The sequence below is a fragment of the Trichoderma virens genome (genome assembly GCF_000170995.1).
Source record: "Trichoderma virens Gv29-8 chromosome Unknown TRIVIscaffold_6, whole genome shotgun sequence".
NCBI lineage: Eukaryota > Fungi > Ascomycota > Sordariomycetes > Hypocreales > Hypocreaceae > Trichoderma > Trichoderma virens.
The window spans coordinates 3,046,855-3,065,865 of record NW_014013743.1 but is presented as its reverse complement, the minus strand read 5'-3'; the positions used below and the strand labels follow the sequence as shown (position 1 = coordinate 3,065,865).

The window sequence follows — 19,011 nt, the reverse complement described above, 5'->3', positions numbered from 1 at the left end:
GCCATCAATATGATCTATCGAGTGCCCCTTCAACGTGAAACAATAACCGCCAGTTTGATTAGGTTTTCAATTGACCATGCCAGACCCCGCCAAAACTTCGCCTTTGTTCATACCCACCCGTTTACTCGCTTACACAAACAGGGACTACCCTGGAAGCTTCAAGGAGACACTCCGTAACAGCCCTGAAACTCCAACAGGCCCGCCCCGGCGGTAGAGCGTCACGCTCGTATCTACGGAGTAATCTAGCTTCAATTTAACCGTGGGACCGAATATATATTCTCAGGTTATGCGCTGTTGACAACAATCTCTTCGACAGAGTCCCTCTCACTTACATTCGATTCAATATTATTTACTCTTTAATTTTCGCGTAGCAATAGCGTCTGGCACGGTATTACTACTTTTTTCTTCGACTTGCACACCATAATCACTCTCTCGCTTTCTTTCCTCGAACCTGCACACCACAGTCATTCTGTTGTTCAACCACCTTCACAATGCATTTCTCAAAGTTCTACGTCGCCATCTCCCTGATTTCTTCAGCTTTCGCGCTGCCTATGACTAGCACGCCGATTGAGAGAAGAGCGCTGCAATTTCGCAAATACGCCGATTTTGAGATTTCTGATGGCAAGGCCGGAAACGCTTTGGCCGAGGCTCAGGCAAAATTCCCGGTACGTTCCTAGTCCTAATCGTACGGCGCTCTACTTGGCTAATTTCCTCTAGATTGATACAAGCAACTTGAAGGGTGTCTCCGCAAGCGACCTGGCCATTATCAACGCAGCTCGGGAGACTGCAGAGGCGGCAGAAACTGATGCATTCAACGGTCAGATCAAGGCTGCAAGTGGTTCCGCGGCCACGACATTGCAGAATGGCAAGATTAAGAACAAGGTTCTGAAATTGTTCTTGGAGGTTACAGCCCTCCAGATCCAGCAGGCTCAGGGGTCGAACAAGGCGTCTAAAATTGCTGAAGAGCAAAAGAAGCTCAACAACAATATTAACCTGGATAAAAAGGCGGCCGGTCAAGCAAGCAAGGGAGTTGTCTTTACGGGGGATGTTCAACCTGACAACTAGGTCAAATAATTTTGTTAGGTGTTAAACATTCAAATACAAGCTACTTCCTATCGATGAATACGCCGGAGTCAACACACTCAGCCGTTTTATTGACAACTCTTGTTGTTCAGGTGTAAACCAATACATTTCAATATCCATTTAAATGTGTTTCCGAAAACATGTCCACTAACTGTAAGAGCATAGCGATGATAACATAGATTGCGTGAATGTCATCAGAAGTCTCGTCATCTGAAGAGCTGGCTGAAATAGAGCTGCTTAGGTTGACAGTTGCATACTGCCCATCAGCTTGAATAAGTGGTCGGGCATTCACACTTGCAGACATACTGATGCCGTTTGCAAACATGTATGCGTCCGCATCTATAGTCGTTTTCACCTTGGTAATTTGTTTGCGCACTTTTTGTAATCTGCAGCGATATAGGTATGCTGGATGAGAGTATTGGGTGGAGTCCATTGGAGTACTTGAACACATTCACTTTAAATTATAGACGTCGTCCAAAAATGACCGTAACTGCGCATTAATGCTTTTTCATTTACATTAACATGCTAACCCTCCAACTATCGTAATGTTCCTCCCAGACATTCCTTTTCTCTTTTCAATAGTAACTATTTTTTCTTTTAAACTTTACTTGTTTACTTGCGTGAATTCTTCCTGCCACTGGGTGGAATTGGCAACTTGTGGCCAATGGCTGGTCCGACACGTGGCGATCCGTCTGCCGAAATGCTCCAAGTCTGAGTAATCGTAGTGCTGCCTGACACAGGTAGTTTGCCATAGACTGTGTTGGCCGTCTCGCCAGTACCATCCTGGAACGCAGTGTAGCTCGGCTCGGTGGTCAGAACAGTCAGAGGTTGAGCAGCAGTGTAGACGATGGTACCAGAGCCGGAGGTGAAGACGCCGTCGTTTCCGTTGTAGTCGCCCACGATGTTGAGAGTCAATGCGGAGATCGGTGATTCATATGCGGAAGTGATCCTCTTGCTAGTGCCGTAGATATCAAGGTCGGTCAGAGTTACGGATGTAGAAGCAGCCTGGCCACCAGGAGGAGTGTAGATGTAAGTAACACCGGTGATGACGTTATTGGAGTTGAAGATGGGAGCAATGTTGATAGTAGCACCGGCGGGGATCTGGTTGGCCTTGGACAGGGTGGTAATCTTGGACTCGTCGTTGATGATCTGGGCATACGTGCCGGCAGGAACGGTTCCCGACCAGTTGTCGATGATTCCGTAAAGAGTGCGGTCACCGGGTTGCGAGAAGACTACATATTGCTGCCAGTTGGGAGTGGTTTTGGGGGCACCAGCAAGCTCCTCTACCAACGTATGTGAGTTAGCATTTTGCCTATGCAAGGAAATCTTGAGAGGGTGTAAAGTGAAATGGAACGTATAAGTAAAAAGGGAGGGATATAGGGAAGTGCAAGAACAAAAGCTCAGAGTGACTTACGGGCATAACCGTTCAGTTGAAAGCCAAAGCCGTTAGAGGCCGAGATGAGGGGCTCGGCGAAAGTAATCTCAACATTGAGGCCAGTAATGGCGTTACCTCCATCGGCGAGGAAGTAGTTGAAATTGCTGCCTAAGCCTTGGGGAGGGGCTGCCACAGACATTTTGAGGTAGTAATTGAGGTGAGAAACTTTTTACTTGAGGTAGAAAGTGACTTTTGTGTTCTATTTAAGACGTGTCAGTAATGTTTCTATCTATTGGGCTAGACATGAATTTGAGCCAAGTGTGAAGCACCTATGAAGTGCACACCAGGATCTGGATCTTCTTCTGAAATCTATCTTTACGATAGGACAGAATTGTGTAACACTCCGTGGTTTAGACAAAGGCTAAATAAATTAAAAAACTAACCTTTTGCTCAAGCTTGTCTAAGCGAGATGATGAACGCGGGATGGTATTGAATTTGAAAGATCTGATCAAATGTCTACAATTCACCATTTATATACTTGACAATATCGACCTCATCCTCACATCTAGCTACCTTACAAACCTAGACCGCGTACCGAGTCTAAGTGCTGCGAGTTGCCTATTTGGGAAGTCTTATCACAACACCTTCGCAATCCAAGCAAATCTGTAGAACTCTCCGTTGATTCGCTTCCGAATATCCGAACGAACGATCCAACAAGTACTACGTTCCTAATTGAGGGTTGAAATACCCCTCTAGTTCGGTTCCCCGGCACGTACATGTCGGTAGGTTTTAGAACTTATGTTTTACGACCTTGGATCGGTGTTTTGCGGGAAGTTGTTGCCCCGGTTGATTCGACATCAGGTGGTACTATTTCGCAAGGCGCTAGCAATACACATCCCCTGTGTGGTTAGCACAGCCGGTATATTTAGACCTACGACATATCTGAACAGTATGGTGCCTTGTTAACTGTCATGTGTTTGTCATTATGGATTCGTTGAGGGCTAGAGGACTGTGACCAAAGTACCTTGCAAATCCCAGATTGCATACGGAGACTAAGTGCAGCGAGTTGCCTATTTTGGAAATCTTATCACGGCGGCATCACAATCTAAACGAATCTGAAGAACTTTCGATCAATTTACTCCCGAATATCCGAAACGACGATCCCACCCCGCATTTCTAGATAGCGGTTTCGGCGATAAGTTCCTGTTGTATAGTTGATTTGTTTCCCTTTCGTGGCTGTTGTGTACTCTTATTCTTCAACTCTTGTTTGTACTCCGGAGTTGTGGCTGTTTTGAGCGATGAGGTGTAGTACTGGGAATATTGCGTAAAGAGAGAAAATAAATAAGTTTAAATTTGATAATTCTGAAACCACAACTTGACTCGTCACAATCTGCCTTTGACGGCTTCCACCGGCTTTGCAGAGATGCCGTGTTGCATCCGAGGCAGCGAACCAGCCTGTTGTACTTGCCATAATAGCCCAGCGAACTACGTGAAAACCACCCTATCCTAGCACTGTTAAAACCGATTCTTTTCTTGTCTTTCTTTGTCTTTCAAAACCCCCATTCATCTGGTTCTGCTTCGGGCACCTCTTCTTGCTGTTTAAAAAAATGTCTCTCAAAATAACCGCTGCAAAGTAACCATGGCTCTGTAGCAGTGCCACAAACTCACCGCGGTCGAATGATGCCTTATCATGTCCACCCGCATTCCGAATAATGACTTCCCGTGGCATCCTACCACCGTCCACAGTATTCTCAAAGACGAGATTAACGCCTTCTCTAAAGGAGGAGCTATTCCACATTGCTAGCAATATCTCATTATAATTGGAAACAGACTTGTTTGGGCAAGACAACCTCGTTCATATTGAATTATTGTCTCGTCTGCAGTCCATAGTACGTGTGTACATGTATCCAGTCAGGTTCATTAGTTCACTATGGGCCTTTGCCTTGATCACTTCAATGAAATTCCTTTCACTAGCTGCAGGTATAATTCCCTTAGACGGGACACTGGAAAAGAGTGATATATGAATCAATATCTCGACGTTGTCTTGCTCACCAAAGCAGTCCTGGGTATGCGATAATCCGACCCGCAGCTGTCAGCGACCAGTCCCTTATTTTTCCAGCTCTTGCATACAGACACTACGAATTATCATGGTCAGCATATACGATGCATCCATATGTGACACGATTTGGTGATAGCCTTGCTGTATACTATTCAATGCTGATGCGGATGGTAGGTGATAATTGGCCCGCAAAAGTCGGCATATCTCATTCGGTCTGTCCAAACTCTACCCTGGGGAAGGTTGCACAGATCTTGCATCTGCTTGCTTTCATCCAGGGTCAGCAGCGGCATGCCCCTGTTCCTGCAACGATCTCGAGTTACCAGTACAACGGTCTTGAGATTACTGATCAAACATCATATGCCAGTAAAAGAAACTACTGGTTCTTAGTAATATGTATCCAGACCTGATTTGTTCGGAAAGAAATTTTGCGGATTTCTTTTACAAGAGCTCTGTAGACACAATACCAAGTCAAGCATGGGGCACGCAAACAAGACGAAGGGTCTCAGCATACATTACTAGAAGGACGATTTCACATCATGCAATGGTATTTCAATCATATGAAGCGCCTATTACTTACAATATTGACGTTGCAGATACAGACTGGGTACTCTGTTAATCTTGCCAGTGCTGAAAAGAAACATGCATAAGTTTTGTCCTTGGCAGTCAGATAAGGTATTAGACTGCAAAAAAAATCCGAGAACGGGTTGCAACTGGGTTTACTTATCTACCTATACTGGATCGCTTATCTAGACAGGGATTGCGTACATCCCTAGCCAGCTTCAACCCCGGCCTTTCATTAGCCTTCCCTGCTCGGGAAATAAACCCTTGCGACAGGGGCCTACAGTTTGTCCAAGGGAGCATATTTCGAAATGAGATGTATCTTGTCAATGGAATAAAACGGCGGCATGATCACTCTGAATGCATTCATTGATTACTTGCAATGTAGGCTATCTGCTGGGATTAGGTATCTATTTGCCTGTGGTTGGCCAGTAGTGCTCGCCGAATTTGATCAGAAAGTTGGAGGGCCAAATTACATATATACCCAGATCCCGGATCTCCCCCTACAACCGCTTCAATGGGGACAAAAGGCCACAGGCGACGACGCGGCGTCAGCACAAAAGTCCAGGCCGGGTGAGTAGCGCATGTAGCCAATGTTCAGCTCGTAAAACAGGCCCTCTTCGAACATTGCCGTGCCGGCAATATACCAACCGCATTTTTCAGTGATTTTGGCAGCGGCCGTCGTGATTCTATCGGCGCTGGCAACGCCTCCGTCACAGAGGAAAGCCACGACGTCGTCTGCTATAGTGAACCATGCCTGTGCGTGAGGGAGGTTGCAGCCCTTGCCACACTGGTCCTTGATGCCTTGCACGGCGCGATCGCAGTTGGCGTGGTTGAGGTCGAAGCCGCATCCACACCAAGTAAACCAGTGGTAGTCAGAGCGGGCGTCGAGAGCGCTGCTGCTTCGTCCACGCCGAGTAATACCCTGGCCTGGTTCACGGCGAGTTGGCGGCGAGATTCCGGGCGTGTCATGAGTGATGTTCAGTCGTGCTGCCAGCTGCGGTGTAAAGGGCTCGAAGACGTCCTCTCCGGAATCGTCCGTGTACGCTACGTAGGACCCGTCTTGTAGTCCAGCGGGTAGCTTGAAGGCCATGCTGGTGGCAGCGAGTGTTGCGGCGGTCAGCGACTGGAGGAAGAGCATTTTGAGCTGCTTTGCTTGGTAAAACTGATGGAATTTGAGAGTACGTAGAGATGGGATTGCGTTGAGTGGGAAAGTTTGGGGATATAGGCACGCCGAGAGCCAGATACACAAACTGTTTTCCTGGAAAGACATTATTGTATGTCATGCCTCGTTTCATGAGCAGATAGATGCCAAGACAAGTGATCGCACTTGTTAACCAGGAGGAACGATTCTGAAGGAATACGCAATACGCAATACGCGAGAATCCTGTCATTCACCGCCGAGTGTTATGATCCCACATTCTTCTCAGATGAACACCATATGGCCAATGACATCTTGTTCTGCCACACCCTCCCGTGTTTGGAACGGGCCGGTCCCGCGGCTAGAGTAAAGGCACCAAATCTAGGCTGGAGCCTTGCTGGCCCAAACACGCTCATTCAGCCGCAAATATACGCCACTGCCAGGCATAAGCTTAAATACATGTATATTCAGTACCCACATGTCAGCTGATAATATCTATAATATCTCTCAACCAGGACTACAAGGCTCCTGCAGGAATACGCACCATCTCACTTACAACACCACCCTTCACCACCGCCCATCTCAACTTCATCCCTCCACCAGGGCTCAGAAATTCCAGACAACTCGCTCAATGTTGCATCGACATGGCGCCCAGATCGTTCATGGACTGCCCTCTCCAGCTGCAACTGGCTATCTTGGACCATCTATCAGTTCACGACCTTCGCCATCTAAGTGTCGTCAATAAGGGCTTTCGGCAACTCGCTGAGCCTTGTCTTTATTCCGACATCCGACTGACGTGGTCTTGCGACCAGACGCCGCCCCTCACGCAGCTAGTGCGGACCATTCTCGAGAGGCCTGAGCTCAGGCTTAATGTCCGCCGCCTGAACCTGGATGGCAGTGGCTTCACAGAGAGCTTCACCCATGCCGACATCGAGCCACCCCCCTTGCCCATCTCTGCTCTCCCGGTGACCGCAGCAGCTGGGCAGATTAGATCAACCGGCGTACCTGGAGCTGACCAGTGGATTCGAGAGTTGCAAGCTGGCGCAGTCGATGCACTGGTCGCCCTGCTCATCTCTACGCTACCCAACCTGAGACACCTCTGCCTCGATTCTAATTTTACGATTGAGAGCTTCCATCTAGGCGCTGTCTTCAGGTGCGCTATACAAGATGGCGGGCGAGAGGGATCAACGCTGCCCAAGTTCCAGTTTCTCAGAGACGTCACATTCGCCCGCAGGACCCATGAATGGCGCCACCGGAGCGTCAACAATACGCCTGATGTGCTACCATTCTTCTCGCTTCCGGCTATCCAGAGCCTATCTGTATCCATCGACAACCCCGTAAACTGGCCATTTACGCTGGCCAACTCGACTCTAACATCGCTCAAGCTATTCAGGCTTCGAGAGACACAACTTGAGTTTCTTCTCCCGTCGCTGAAATCACTTCGGAAGCTACATTGGAATTGCTATTATCAAGAGAACCTTGACAACTTTGCGAGCAAGGATGTGATTGACCTCGACGTCCTAGTCGAGGCGCTGCATCATGTGAGCGAGACGTTAACAGACTTGATCATCGAGCCTGAAACAGACCCCGATTATTTAAGTGGGCAATACGAGGCACCGGACCGCGAGATTCGGGGATCGTTACAGGGCCTCGCGAAGATGGGACATCTTCAAAAGCTCGAAATCCCATGGGCTTTCCTCATGGGGCTGGCCCCAGACTCTGCGCTGAAGACAGCTGTGCGCCTGGGGGAAGTGCTCCCTCCTAGTCTTGAGATGCTCACTTTGAATGATTGTCTGCTGAACTATGAGCTATGGGACTGGCAAGACGAGATATTTGTTAGTGGGATCAAAGCCGTGCTTGGTAATGAGGATACCATGTTAACGTTGCCGAAACTGCAGTGTATAGAAATGCCTTTTTCATCTTATAGTACTTGCGGTGATAGCATATCTGACGAGCTCAGGGCTGAGCTTGACCAGATGAGTTTGCAGTCTGGTATAACTTTAAGGGCAATTTAAAGAATGGATAGGATTGCGTTATTCCAATAACCCACAGCAGCAGATGTTTATAACCTATATACACAATATTGAGGCAACAGCCAAGTCCGTAACAGGCGCATCAGGTCGGTCTGTAAGCTCTACAGAGCCATTAAGAAGACAACTAGCAAGACTCTATCTGGTCGATATTGCGCACGCCACCAGCCAAAGCGTCCAGAGTGTATTCCTCGGCCACCAGCGTCTTATCGTCGAGGTATTTAACTACATCGGACTTTTCTGGCGGAGCTTTATGGTCCTTCAAGAAATAATCGCACCCCCACCGGTCCTGGCAATGCGATCAGCAACACTCGTATACTCCTAGGAGTTAAAGACATACCTCTAAGCCAGTTCCACAGGCGGGGATAAGCACCATTTCGCCGGTCCTCGCCAACCTGACCACGGTGGTTAGACGCGCAAGTGGCGATAGGGTGATAAGCTCCTCGCTGTGGACTTTGTAGTACTGGTGGAACGTCATGATTTCACCACATCGTCTGTTGTTCTTGTGGTCTGTTTCGTCCTTATCGGGGTGTTCGAGTTTCCAAGTAGCGAAGCAAACTTCCAACTGGCGCTTGACTGGACTATCTGCGACTTCGTTGATAAAGGTACTTAACCCTTTCTGAGAACTGGAGAGAAAGATCTCGTTCCCCGCGGCTAGGATGGACATGGCGCCTGGCAGCATCTTTGGCTTGCCGTTCTTGTCAAGATACGGTGCGTACTGGAGAAAGTCGGCCTCCATTTCCGCAAACGCATCTCCGGCCATCCTCAGTAGCTGGCCATCGGTAATAACCTCGACATTTTCTTTAAAGGTGATGTGGCTGGAAAAGACCCATTGGTGGCGATTCTCGGCTACATCGTTGCTCCTAGTTGCGAGAGCATAATCGAGGCGGACCTTTAAGGGCCTGTTGGTGTCATGCTTTGTTTCGAGGTTGGCCGCGTCCAGTGCTTGGCCGAGAAAGACCAGGACGACAACAAACGCCAGGCGAGCAAACTGGACCATGGAAGTCATGGCTTCGAAATCAATGTGCTTTAAGTGAGGGCACAACCTGCTTCTTGTTGGCAGCTGAGATGAATTGACAAAGGAAAACTTACACTCTTGATTTACTTGGCAAGAGAAACCACCTAATTATGGTGAGGGAAGCCAGGTAGAATGTAACCAAGTAGAAAGCAACTGGTGATAGGGTAAGGGGAGCAGCACAAAGACTACCATATCATAAGATCCAAGCTCAGGAAGCTCGCGAAGGAGAGCAATTGCACATTACAAATTCCATTGTTTGGCTACAGAATCAGCCATCCTTCCGTCGGCGATATCCATAAGTAAACGTGCGTAAACAATGTCTTACATAGCGTAGGAATACGCTGTTGTAGGAGCCTTGCGGGACGCATCTTACCCAATGAAAAACAGATCCATCCGCCTAGCCTGGTCAGCGTCGTATAAAGTGGTGTGAAATAATAGGCTATACGCTCTGTGTACGATTCCCTCCAATGCAAATGTGCGCTCACTCCGGCCTCCTGTGATTGTAAATCCAAAAAGTCCCACGTGTACACGAATGAGCTGAACAGCCGCACTATCATTCTCCGAGACAGACACTTTTGCAACTCCAAGGAGCTAGGAGCAGGGCTCGGTCCGTACAGCCTGGAGGGAGCTATTATTACTGCAGTGCCGCCTTCTCTAGTCCTTTAGTTTCACCCGTTTCTCTCTCAGTTACCAGACACGCTGTCTGGTATTATAGTTAACCAAGATGCGAAGGCGGTTTGGTGGTTGTCTCTCGGTGGCTGGCTTGCTCGGCCACGCATTCGCAGCCCCATATGCGGATCATCTTAATTCTATGCCAATAAGCGGCCTATTCCGTAGGGATGTCGATGACTTTGACTTTGACGATCTCTCCTTCATCAAGAAGATTGCTGCCATAGGCGACTCGTACTCGGCGGGTATCGGGTCAGGGTCACTCCTTGCGAGAGACTACCAAGGTAAGCCGCTCATGATACACATAACTTGTGAGGGTCAAAAGGATAACTGACGTTTTCGGGCCCATCTCAGAATTCAACTGCAGAAGATATGATCACTCCTACCCCTGGATCCTAAACGAGGACCCTAGGCTGGGAGACCCAGCGGGGAGAAGCTTCCAATTCAAATCATGTTCTGGCGCTCTGACCCAGGATGTGATTGACAAGCAGATTCCCGAGCTTGACGGGGGCCAACAAGTCATTTTGCTTTCCGCTGGTAAGCTCTGACACGGGAGCCTCACAGTATAATACCTATATACTTACATCTATGTTCTAGGTGGCAACGACTTGGAGCTCACCGACGTCCTGAACCAATGCATATTCCAACTCTTCTCCTATACGTCTACGCCAGAAATTTTGGGAAAGATTGCATCACTGAAAGGAGAGTCCTGGGCTATTGGAATTGACTTTGAAAAGTACGGACGAGGCTGTGACCTTCAGATTGAGGTTACAAAGGACATTGTCGAGAGTCCCAAATTTAGCCAGCAGCTGGATGCCACCATTAAGGCTGCACAGTCTAAGCTGGCACTCGAGTGAGTTCACATCCCCCTTTTTAGGTTCTGAACAGAGCTGAAGAATCACCTCACAGTGGAATGATATACTACACAGGGTAAGGGGGTCACTCATCTAGGCATGGCGGTAACGCCTCAAGTTTGCTGACACTTCTGTCAGATACGCTAGGTTCTTCAGCGAGGATGTGAATACCTGCGATAAAGTCACATGGCAGGCTTATGATACTGTTAATATACACCTCATTCTTGACAGCATCCATCGACTGACTGCTATATTAGAAAGGTTTCGCCACTCTCAGAGACCCCGTGTACCTTGACTTTTTTCTCCGCATGAAACTCAACGACCTGGTGAATCGAGCCAACCAGAAGATTGTAAGTTTTATTCCGGCAGCTCACTCTTTGAGTATGTGTTTTTTTTTATTCTAATGGCGAGCCGCATTAGAAAGAAGCCGTTGAGAGGGCAGGTCCCGACGTCACCTTTGTCGACTACGACCACCTCGTTGAACGGTACCACGGGCGATTTTGCGAAGTGGGCGTAGATGAGACAACAAAAGCGTCCAACCATAGGTATGTTACTATCAGAGATTCTACGGACTTTATCTCACCAGATGTTTTACAGGCCTGATTTGATGTTCTGGAAGCTCGACTTATTGGACCCTTTTGGGACAAACCCCTGGAAGCGAAGTGACGAATCTTATGTGAACGGAACATTTGCTGGTGATATGAACATGTTTGCAAAGATCACAGAAACATTGGAACCTAGTATCAGGCTGAATCATGCCGAAATGATTCAGGACGGCGATGCCGCAGAGATTAAAGCGTTAATGGCAAACTTTACAGACGCAAAAGAGGCGTTGGACTTTTTGGAATGGCCCAACCTCCTTCCAGATGGGTAAGAAGGGCAAATGTTTTAGATTCCCTAGTTGATCGGAATACTCACTGAGATGATGTTTAGATACGGGAGGGTGTTCCACCCTCAAGTTCTCCTCCACGAGCTTATCGCCAACCTTATCCTCTTTGAGATCACGAACAGACGCCTGGAACAACAGGGTCTCGCGAAGGGCCCAGAGTTCCTGGAACCGCCAGATAGCTGCCCACTTCCGAACAATGGGAACCCAGGTGGTGACGACGGGCAGCCCGGGGCAGAGAAGCCATTCTACCTCCGAATCATGCCCCTTGGCGCCTCTATTACAGCGGGAGTCGGCACAAAGCCTCAAAATGGATATCGAAAGCCACTGCGAGATCAGTTGAGATGGGAAGGTTGGCCAGTCAATATGATCGGCAGCGGGTCCGACGGTGATCCTGACAAGTTCAAGGACCGGCAGCACGAGGGACATCCTGGGTGGGTCGTTGCAAACATGACCAAGGCTGCTGCCATGTCTATCGATATGAAACCGAATCTGATTCTCATCAACTGCGGGACAAACGATGCCAGTCCTGGCAATAAACAGGATGTGAGCACTACCGGAGCTCGCATGGAAGGCTTGCTCAACTATCTGTACGACCAAGTTGATGGCGTTACAATCATTTTATCAACTCTCCTGCAATACCTCGACGATATCCCAAACCAGAATGTCAACGCGATCAATATTCAATACAGACAGTTGTACCAGAAATTCAGGAATGCAGGAAAGAAGATTGGCCTGGCTGAACTCAATAACGGGCTTCTCGATACTTCAACCGACTATTTCGACCACATCCACCCTAACGAAAAAGGGGCAGCCAAGCTGGCTGCTGTCTGGGATCGGGCCATTGCTGAGGTTGCGAAGGCGGGCTTTCTGACCAGACCGATTGATACTGGCGTCCCCGATAATATCACCAGCGGCTGTGACGCCGAAAAGGGGCAGGGACGCGGCCCTGTTAGAACACAGCAGGGATCCGGACAGGATGACGGCGCGTATTCACACGATCAACGGGTGTGGCTTGACGCCATTGCTGCCAACGGATTTATCCCCGTCGGCTCCAAGGTATCCTTTGCGCAGCTGGTGAACTTGGGAGGCGCAGACCCGGGCGGAGAGCTTGACGAGCTGATCTACTGCCATGATGAAGGCACAGTTGATGATCCGGAGCCGGGACATTGCTTCATGATACTCAACAATCAGGGCGAACTGAACGGAAAGGAGATTGAAATTGACATAGGGCTAAAGTGCATAACCCGAGGGCATCGTTGGGGCGACGTCAACGGCGACGGCCTAGACGATTTTATCTGTATCGGTCCAGACGGCAATATGTATGTTTCGATCAACAGGGGCGGTAACCCTCCGAAATTCGAGCCGCTCGAGAACGGTGGTCTCATCAAGGAGGGATATTCATGGGCACGTCAGGACAGGATCCGTCTGGGCGATATTGACGGAGATGGGCGGCTGGATTATTGTGCCATTGACGACAAGGGCGATATTTACTGCTGGCGCAACGGTGGCGTAGGCGACGCACCAACTGCGGCGCATAACGGATACTGGCAAAGCTTTGTATGTTGACCTAATCTTGATTTCCTTGTCGATTTGTACTGACTGGTCTAGGTTGTTGGCGAGCCTACTTTTCGTGCTCAGCATGAGACCGAAGGGATTGGCGGTGTTAACCTCGTCGACATCAATGGCGACGGCAGATCAGACTGGGTCTACCTGCACAACGATGCGTCGTCCACGATTTTTATTAACCAGCGAGGGGATGATGATGCTGACGGCAAGGCCTTACGACCTCACTGGCAAAAGGCTTCGTCCGGCCACATTGCAATCCCCTTGTTCGAGGTGGACAATAGCAGAACAGAACTCGTCTTTGGTCGGGTCAAGGGCTCTGGGCGCGCTGACCTCATCTGGAACCGCGAAGGTCCGGGCGATCATATAGGCGACTTGCCAAGAATCTCTCCCTGGCTTTATGAGAACTTGGGTTCTGGAGGGACCAAGTTGAAGGGAGATGGAGTGTTTTACTGTGACATGTTTGGGCGAGGCCGGGATGGTAAGTGGCTGCTTCTTTACTCTATTTTAGTGAGATACTGACTTGAATGCACGATACAAGATTACCTCTGGGTGAAGTCGGATGGTCACATCACCTTGTACGAGAATATACTGTCGCCGCCGAACTGGGGGCAGCATGGAGAGATTGTCTTTATTAATCGGACCAGGAAGAGCATCCACTTTGTACGTATCAATGACAACGCCATTATCTCCTTGAACCGACACTAATAGTAGCTGTCATACGTATAGGGCGATTGGGACGGCGACGGTCTCTGTGATATTCTTGCGGTTGAAAGACACACCGGGCGCGTCGAGTGGTGGCGCAACACTTACAAGGAGGGAGACAAGTCTCCATCGTTTGACGGGCCAAAGTGGGCAGTGAATCAAGGAAAGTGTGATTTGGGCTGGGGTAGAGGTCTATATGACCAGGCTCTGAGGTTCGGAGACTTGGACGGCGATGGCCGCGTTGACTACCTCTGCATGGAGAAAGACGCTCGAACCGTGGGATACCTCAACAAACCCGGTGGCCTGGTGGGCAAGGGGCAGATCAAGTTTGCGCCAGAAGGGCCGCTTGACAGAGCAAACTTCAAATGGGCCGATGTGAGTTGATTCTCATGGCGGGTTTAGGGGCATATGCTAATCTGACATTAGGTTAACGGTGATGGTCTCGTTGACCTCATCTGGGTCGACAAGTTCTCTGCAAAGGCCCGAGTTTGGAAGAATGGTGGCTTTGCGCCGGCGGGGGGCAGCAGCATGACCTGGATTGACCAAGGAATCCGGTTTGAGGGACACGGGCGCGGCCAGAACATTCATTTTCCATCGCTGGGCGGCCTTGGTCGCGCTGATTATCATGATGTTTATCCAAAGACCGCCGTGGCTAATACCTGGTTCAATGAGTGTTCAGGAGGCGACGACTATCCTGAGCCCATCAACCCTCACTTGCCCTTCTAGCGGGATTATTAATATTGAATAAAATTTAGCGATTTAGAGTATTGTGTGTTGGGTGAAGGGCTGCTCCTATTCTTGACCTGCAGGCCACATAGAGTCCCAGAGCGAGTGATGTGTGGCTGGTGGTGGGAGCGTAGTCTACAAGTTGCAATAATGGGGAAGACATATGGAGGCAAATAAATCTATCTATAGCCTTCTTTAAATTGGGCTTTGAATTTCTACGTCCTGGTGTACTCGGGGTTATGACTAACAGTGAAATTACAATGCCTACACCTGAGGCTCTGATTTCCCTACCGGAACCATCGGGATACCTTCCTTGGGGCCATCCTCCCACTGCTTATAGGTCTTCTGATTCTCCTCATACATGGGATAGAGCATAGGCCTGGCCACCCGATCGTCCCCCCACTCGATGATTCTCACAGCAGGCAGCATGAAAGACGCCTCCACCATATTGAACATGCTCACCCCATTCTCTGCTCTCGGGATAACCTCAATCACGAGCTGGCTGTAGTGGAATCGGCCGTCGGCATCCCTGCCACCTTGCACCCACGAGCTAATCACGTTGAAGCGCAAATTTGACAGCATAGTCCCCGTGACCGGTAGGTCGCCGTCTGTGCTGAGCAGTGGGTAGAAATTGCCCTTGCCATCCTCACGAGGGATACCTGGCGAGTTGATGTCTCCGCAAGGAATACGAAGCTCCAGGGAGAGCAGCGTATAGCTGTAGACTTGCTGCAGCTCTTGTGGAATGGTCAGGCTCACGATGATGTCCTGCGGTACATAGGTTCTGGTCGGAACAAATTCCTTGTGGTCGACCGTGTACATCTTGATATTCCACCTGGGCCTGTTTTCCAATGGATGCAGCTGGGTTATTGGGCGCGGTACTTTGGACACGCGTAGACGAGGCCGCAAGTCCACGGTCTGACGGTGCAGTTGCGCGGAAACGACGCGTTCTCGACGTGCAGGAATCGGGAGGGGTTTGGAGGGCATATGTTCGTGGGCTGGGAAACGGGGCACCGAGAACCGGAAATCGGGGGCGGCTGGGTGTAAGCTGTGCCTCGAAGCGTCATCTGCCATAGCCACGATATTGAGCGCGTATATGGGCTCGTTTAGCTGAAGGGCAAACATGGCAGACGTTGGCTCGGGCTCTTCGAACAGTTTGCGGCCCCCTTCGGGATCTTTGGGGTTCAACTTGTCGTTGAGGTAGTCCCAAATCCTCTTCGCATAAGCCTCGACCTTTAGCACCCGTGTGTTCCAATCCAACAGCTCACTCGTGTTGAGCTCAACCGTGCCAAGCGTCTCTCCAGGCGTCCGCGGAGGTGTCGGGTCACAAGCGTAGATCTTCTTGTAGGTGCGGATCAGAGCTCCAAGCTGCCGCCAGCATGTCTGCTCACCTGTGAGTCGGGACTCGAACACAAATCTGGAAAGAATGGAGGGTCGACGGAGGACGACAAGAAAGAAGATGATGCGTGGTTGGTACGGGGCGGTGCATTCTCCTTCCAAGCCACGTTCCAATTTGCGATCAATAAAGGAAAACTCAAAGAGACCCTCCTCAAGGAAAGCAGATGTCAGAAGATGGACTTTTTCACCGACAGGAGCGTCAGAACAGACATCTATGCCAGGCCCATGCAGCTGCGCTCGGCCCTCACGTCAAAGTCACCGTATCTGTATCCCAAACGACTCCGCCGCTGTTCCCGCGCCATCATGGCGAGCAGGCTGTCCGCGCGATGGGCGGTTGGAAAACCCAGGAGTGGCGGATCGAGCCTATTGTGAAGCCCGCGTCCGTCTCCATCTGGGGACAGTACGACGAGATGAGTGACCCCAGTGACCCCAGATCCAGAGGGAACAATGTCTCGTCGCTTCTGAACGACAAGGACTCAACAATTCCACTAGTAATGGGCCTATCGATTGCGCCGCCCGAGCCTGAGATGTCTGACGATAAGATCAAGTCTTTTGATGTTGTAGAGGACGGTAAGCAGTATGTCTTTGGTAATGAGCCGACACCGAAATTTCCGGGCGTGACGGTCGTGTCGGATAAGGCGTGGACACCGCGGGCAGCGAGCAAGGAGGAAAGCTGGAAGGATGTGCCGGAAGTTTGGAAGGGGAAGAGGAAGAGGGAGAAGCCAGCCTTTGATCCAGCGCAAGTGGTGAATATGTGGGCGGCTAAGATGGAGTTTCCAGATGGGCAGATTACTGGTGCTAGGCCCTCAAAGTTGCTGGAGCGCTTTGAGAATATGGTGCCTGCGTTGCCAATGGTTGCTGTGGGTAAGTAAGAGGCGCAATACCAGTGACAATCCTCTTCAGAAGAACACTCTTTCATCAAGCAAGCCCTACGTCAGAATCTCTGTCTTTAATCTCCACATTGTAGGGCCTGTTTTCATCTCAACAATGAGCAATATTCGTCAGCAAAATTATGTAGAGGTTAAATTTAAAACCAAGATGAGAGGTTCAATAAGATTGTAACAGCCGTGTTTATCCCTTATTCTACCCATGCTCCTACTCACAGTCGTCATAACCCGTTCGATGTCAAGAAGATACGACCAAGATAATACAAGTTCTCAGATGCCAGGGAAGATCTCCGTTACCCGGCTTAGCGTGTGGCGGGCTCTCGGACACTCGGGTAATCATTGCGTATGTGTGTCCGCTCTCCTTGGACCAATCACACGGGATTGCCGACCAAGAATTACTGGGATCAGTGGCTTACACCGAATGTCTGACGTCTTCCAAGTTATAAAGGCACCTTTTGCGCAAGTCAACAGAGGAATGTATTCCCAAGCATGAACGCTATCAACCCAACATCGAGTTAATATAGAACTACTATTTCTCTTTCCTTCCTTTGCCATGACTCACAATATTGTCATTGTTGGCGCTGGGTTTGCCGGCGTCTGGAGCGCTCTTTCAGCGAGGCGCCTCATCTCCTCTCACGTCAACAACAATCCAGCCGCGGCCGATATCCAAGTTATTCTCATTGCGCCTGAGCCACAGCTAGTCCTGAGACCCAGGCTCTACGAAGCGAGTCCCGAAAACTTCGTTTACCCGCTCACCGACCTCTTTAGCGCCACGGGGATTCACTTCATCCAAGGCACAGTTGACGCTGTCAGCGTAGAGGGAAGAAATGTCACAGTTGTTAACCCCACAGGCGCTACGTCAACTCAGCCCTATGATCGTCTCATATTTGCCGCTGGGAGCTGCTTGGTTCGACCTCCCATCCCCGGCCTGGATGAGCATGCCTTCAATGTCGACCAACTGAGTGCCGCGGTCAAGCTGGAAAATCACCTACAAGGCCTCAAATCAAAGCCTTCCAGCAAGGCCCGAAACACTGTCATTGTTTGCGGCGCAGGCTTCACCGGCATCGAACTTGCAACAGAAATGACAGCGCGGCTTCAATCCATCCTGGGCAAGGATGCCGATACGAAAGTCCTGCTTGTCTCGCGGGGGGAAGAGCTTGGTGAGACCCTCGGACAGGGGCCCCGCCCCGTCATTTCCCGGGCTCTTCGTAAGTTGGGAGTAGAGACTAAACTTGGGACAACAATCACTGCCGTCGACGCTCATGGCGTCACGATTGGAACCGGGGAGCGCATTGAAGCCATGACCACCATCTGGACAGCCGGTGTGGCAGCCACGCAACTCTCGAAGCAGATTTCGGGAGAGAAGGACGCACTCGGCCGCCTGCGCGTCGACCAAGATCTTCGCCTGCCGTCGAACAAGGAGATCTTTGTGGCAGGCGACTCGGCTTGTGCCCCAACAGGAGACCACGGCCACAACTCCCTCATGTCGTGCCAACACGCCATCCCAATGGGTCGAGCAGCAGGCTATAATGCTGCTGCAGATCTCCTCAATGTACCAACTGTGCCATACTACCAGCCGATATACAGCACATGCCTTGATCTTGGCCCATACGGAGCGGTTCTCACCCACGGCTGGGAGCGCAGGGTGGTGGTTTCCGGGGCAGTAGCAAAGAAGATAAAGGCCTACATTAACGGAACTTCGATATACCCTCCAGAGCCAACGCAGCCGTCCAAGGCACTCGCTGCCGCGAACCCAGCGGTTCCACCGGCTTCTATACAGCAGCTTCTAGGCACGACTTTATCATTCATCAGTTTCTTTTCCTCTAGATTCATGTAGCGGGGCATGACAGGTGTTTCTACTTTTTCGCCTTTGACGAGGTCCATCTAATGTTAGCTATTTGATCCACTCCTCTTTGAGCCTTTAACTATATTTTAAGAAACTATATATTTTTGTGAGGCACTTTCTCCATTACCTAATGCTCAGGTAAATGAAGAAGCTGTCTACTAAAGTATTGCGGCCGTTGTCGCTCTTGGGACAGTGGAAGAATCGGAGACGGGA

At 49.9% G+C, this 19,011-nt stretch overlaps 9 protein-coding genes across 9 annotated transcripts; 5 read left to right on the top strand and 4 right to left on the bottom strand.

Moving 5' to 3' along the window:
• Nucleotides 1-407: 407 nt before the first annotated feature.
• Nucleotides 408-1,121, top strand: TRIVIDRAFT_83765 (uncharacterized protein; the record flags this gene model as incomplete). Its single annotated transcript, XM_014101763.1, has 2 exons — nt 408-665; nt 718-1,121. The coding sequence occupies 2 exons, from the start codon at nt 492-494 to the stop codon at nt 1,063-1,065; spliced, it is 522 nt and encodes a 173-aa protein (XP_013957238.1).
• Nucleotides 1,122-1,575: 454 nt separating this feature from the next.
• On the bottom strand, nt 1,576-2,939 carry TRIVIDRAFT_78757 (uncharacterized protein; the record flags this gene model as incomplete). The annotated part of the gene is made up of 3 exons (XM_014101762.1): nt 1,576-2,366; nt 2,498-2,717; nt 2,902-2,939. The coding sequence occupies 2 exons, from the start codon at nt 2,655-2,657 to the stop codon at nt 1,696-1,698; spliced, it is 831 nt and encodes a 276-aa protein (XP_013957237.1).
• A 2,650-nt stretch (nt 2,940-5,589) lies between these two features.
• On the bottom strand, nt 5,590-6,216 carry TRIVIDRAFT_60144 (uncharacterized protein; the record flags this gene model as incomplete). Its single annotated transcript, XM_014101761.1, has 1 exon — nt 5,590-6,216. The coding sequence occupies one exon, from the start codon at nt 6,214-6,216 to the stop codon at nt 5,590-5,592; it is 627 nt and encodes a 208-aa protein (XP_013957236.1).
• Nucleotides 6,217-6,860: 644 nt separating this feature from the next.
• TRIVIDRAFT_60145 (uncharacterized protein) lies at nt 6,861-8,231 on the top strand (the record flags this gene model as incomplete). The annotated part of the gene is made up of 1 exon (XM_014101760.1): nt 6,861-8,231. One exon carries the CDS (start codon nt 6,861-6,863, stop codon nt 8,229-8,231), a length of 1,371 nt encoding a protein of 456 aa, XP_013957235.1.
• A 142-nt stretch (nt 8,232-8,373) lies between these two features.
• On the bottom strand, nt 8,374-9,255 carry TRIVIDRAFT_60146 (uncharacterized protein; the record flags this gene model as incomplete). The annotated part of the gene is made up of 2 exons (XM_014101911.1): nt 8,374-8,535; nt 8,587-9,255. 2 exons carry the CDS (start codon nt 9,253-9,255, stop codon nt 8,374-8,376), a joined length of 831 nt encoding a protein of 276 aa, XP_013957386.1.
• Nucleotides 9,256-11,712: 2,457 nt separating this feature from the next.
• On the top strand, nt 11,713-14,670 carry TRIVIDRAFT_29759 (carbohydrate esterase family 3 protein; the record flags this gene model as incomplete). The annotated part of the gene is made up of 5 exons (XM_014101908.1): nt 11,713-13,233; nt 13,297-13,720; nt 13,781-13,902; nt 13,969-14,319; nt 14,371-14,670. 5 exons carry the CDS (start codon nt 11,713-11,715, stop codon nt 14,668-14,670), a joined length of 2,718 nt encoding a protein of 905 aa, XP_013957383.1.
• A 264-nt stretch (nt 14,671-14,934) lies between these two features.
• On the bottom strand, nt 14,935-16,367 carry TRIVIDRAFT_222291 (uncharacterized protein; the record flags this gene model as incomplete). Its single annotated transcript, XM_014101759.1, has 2 exons — nt 14,935-16,215; nt 16,314-16,367. The coding sequence occupies 2 exons, from the start codon at nt 16,365-16,367 to the stop codon at nt 14,935-14,937; spliced, it is 1,335 nt and encodes a 444-aa protein (XP_013957234.1).
• Nucleotides 16,368-16,391: 24 nt separating this feature from the next.
• Nucleotides 16,392-16,937, top strand: TRIVIDRAFT_222290 (uncharacterized protein; the record flags this gene model as incomplete). The annotated part of the gene is made up of 1 exon (XM_014101758.1): nt 16,392-16,937. The coding sequence occupies one exon, from the start codon at nt 16,392-16,394 to the stop codon at nt 16,935-16,937; it is 546 nt and encodes a 181-aa protein (XP_013957233.1).
• Nucleotides 16,938-17,505: 568 nt separating this feature from the next.
• TRIVIDRAFT_191613 (uncharacterized protein) lies at nt 17,506-18,960 on the top strand (the record flags this gene model as incomplete). Its single annotated transcript, XM_014101757.1, has 2 exons — nt 17,506-18,711; nt 18,937-18,960. The coding sequence occupies 2 exons, from the start codon at nt 17,506-17,508 to the stop codon at nt 18,958-18,960; spliced, it is 1,230 nt and encodes a 409-aa protein (XP_013957232.1).
• Nucleotides 18,961-19,011: the final 51 nt, after the last annotated feature.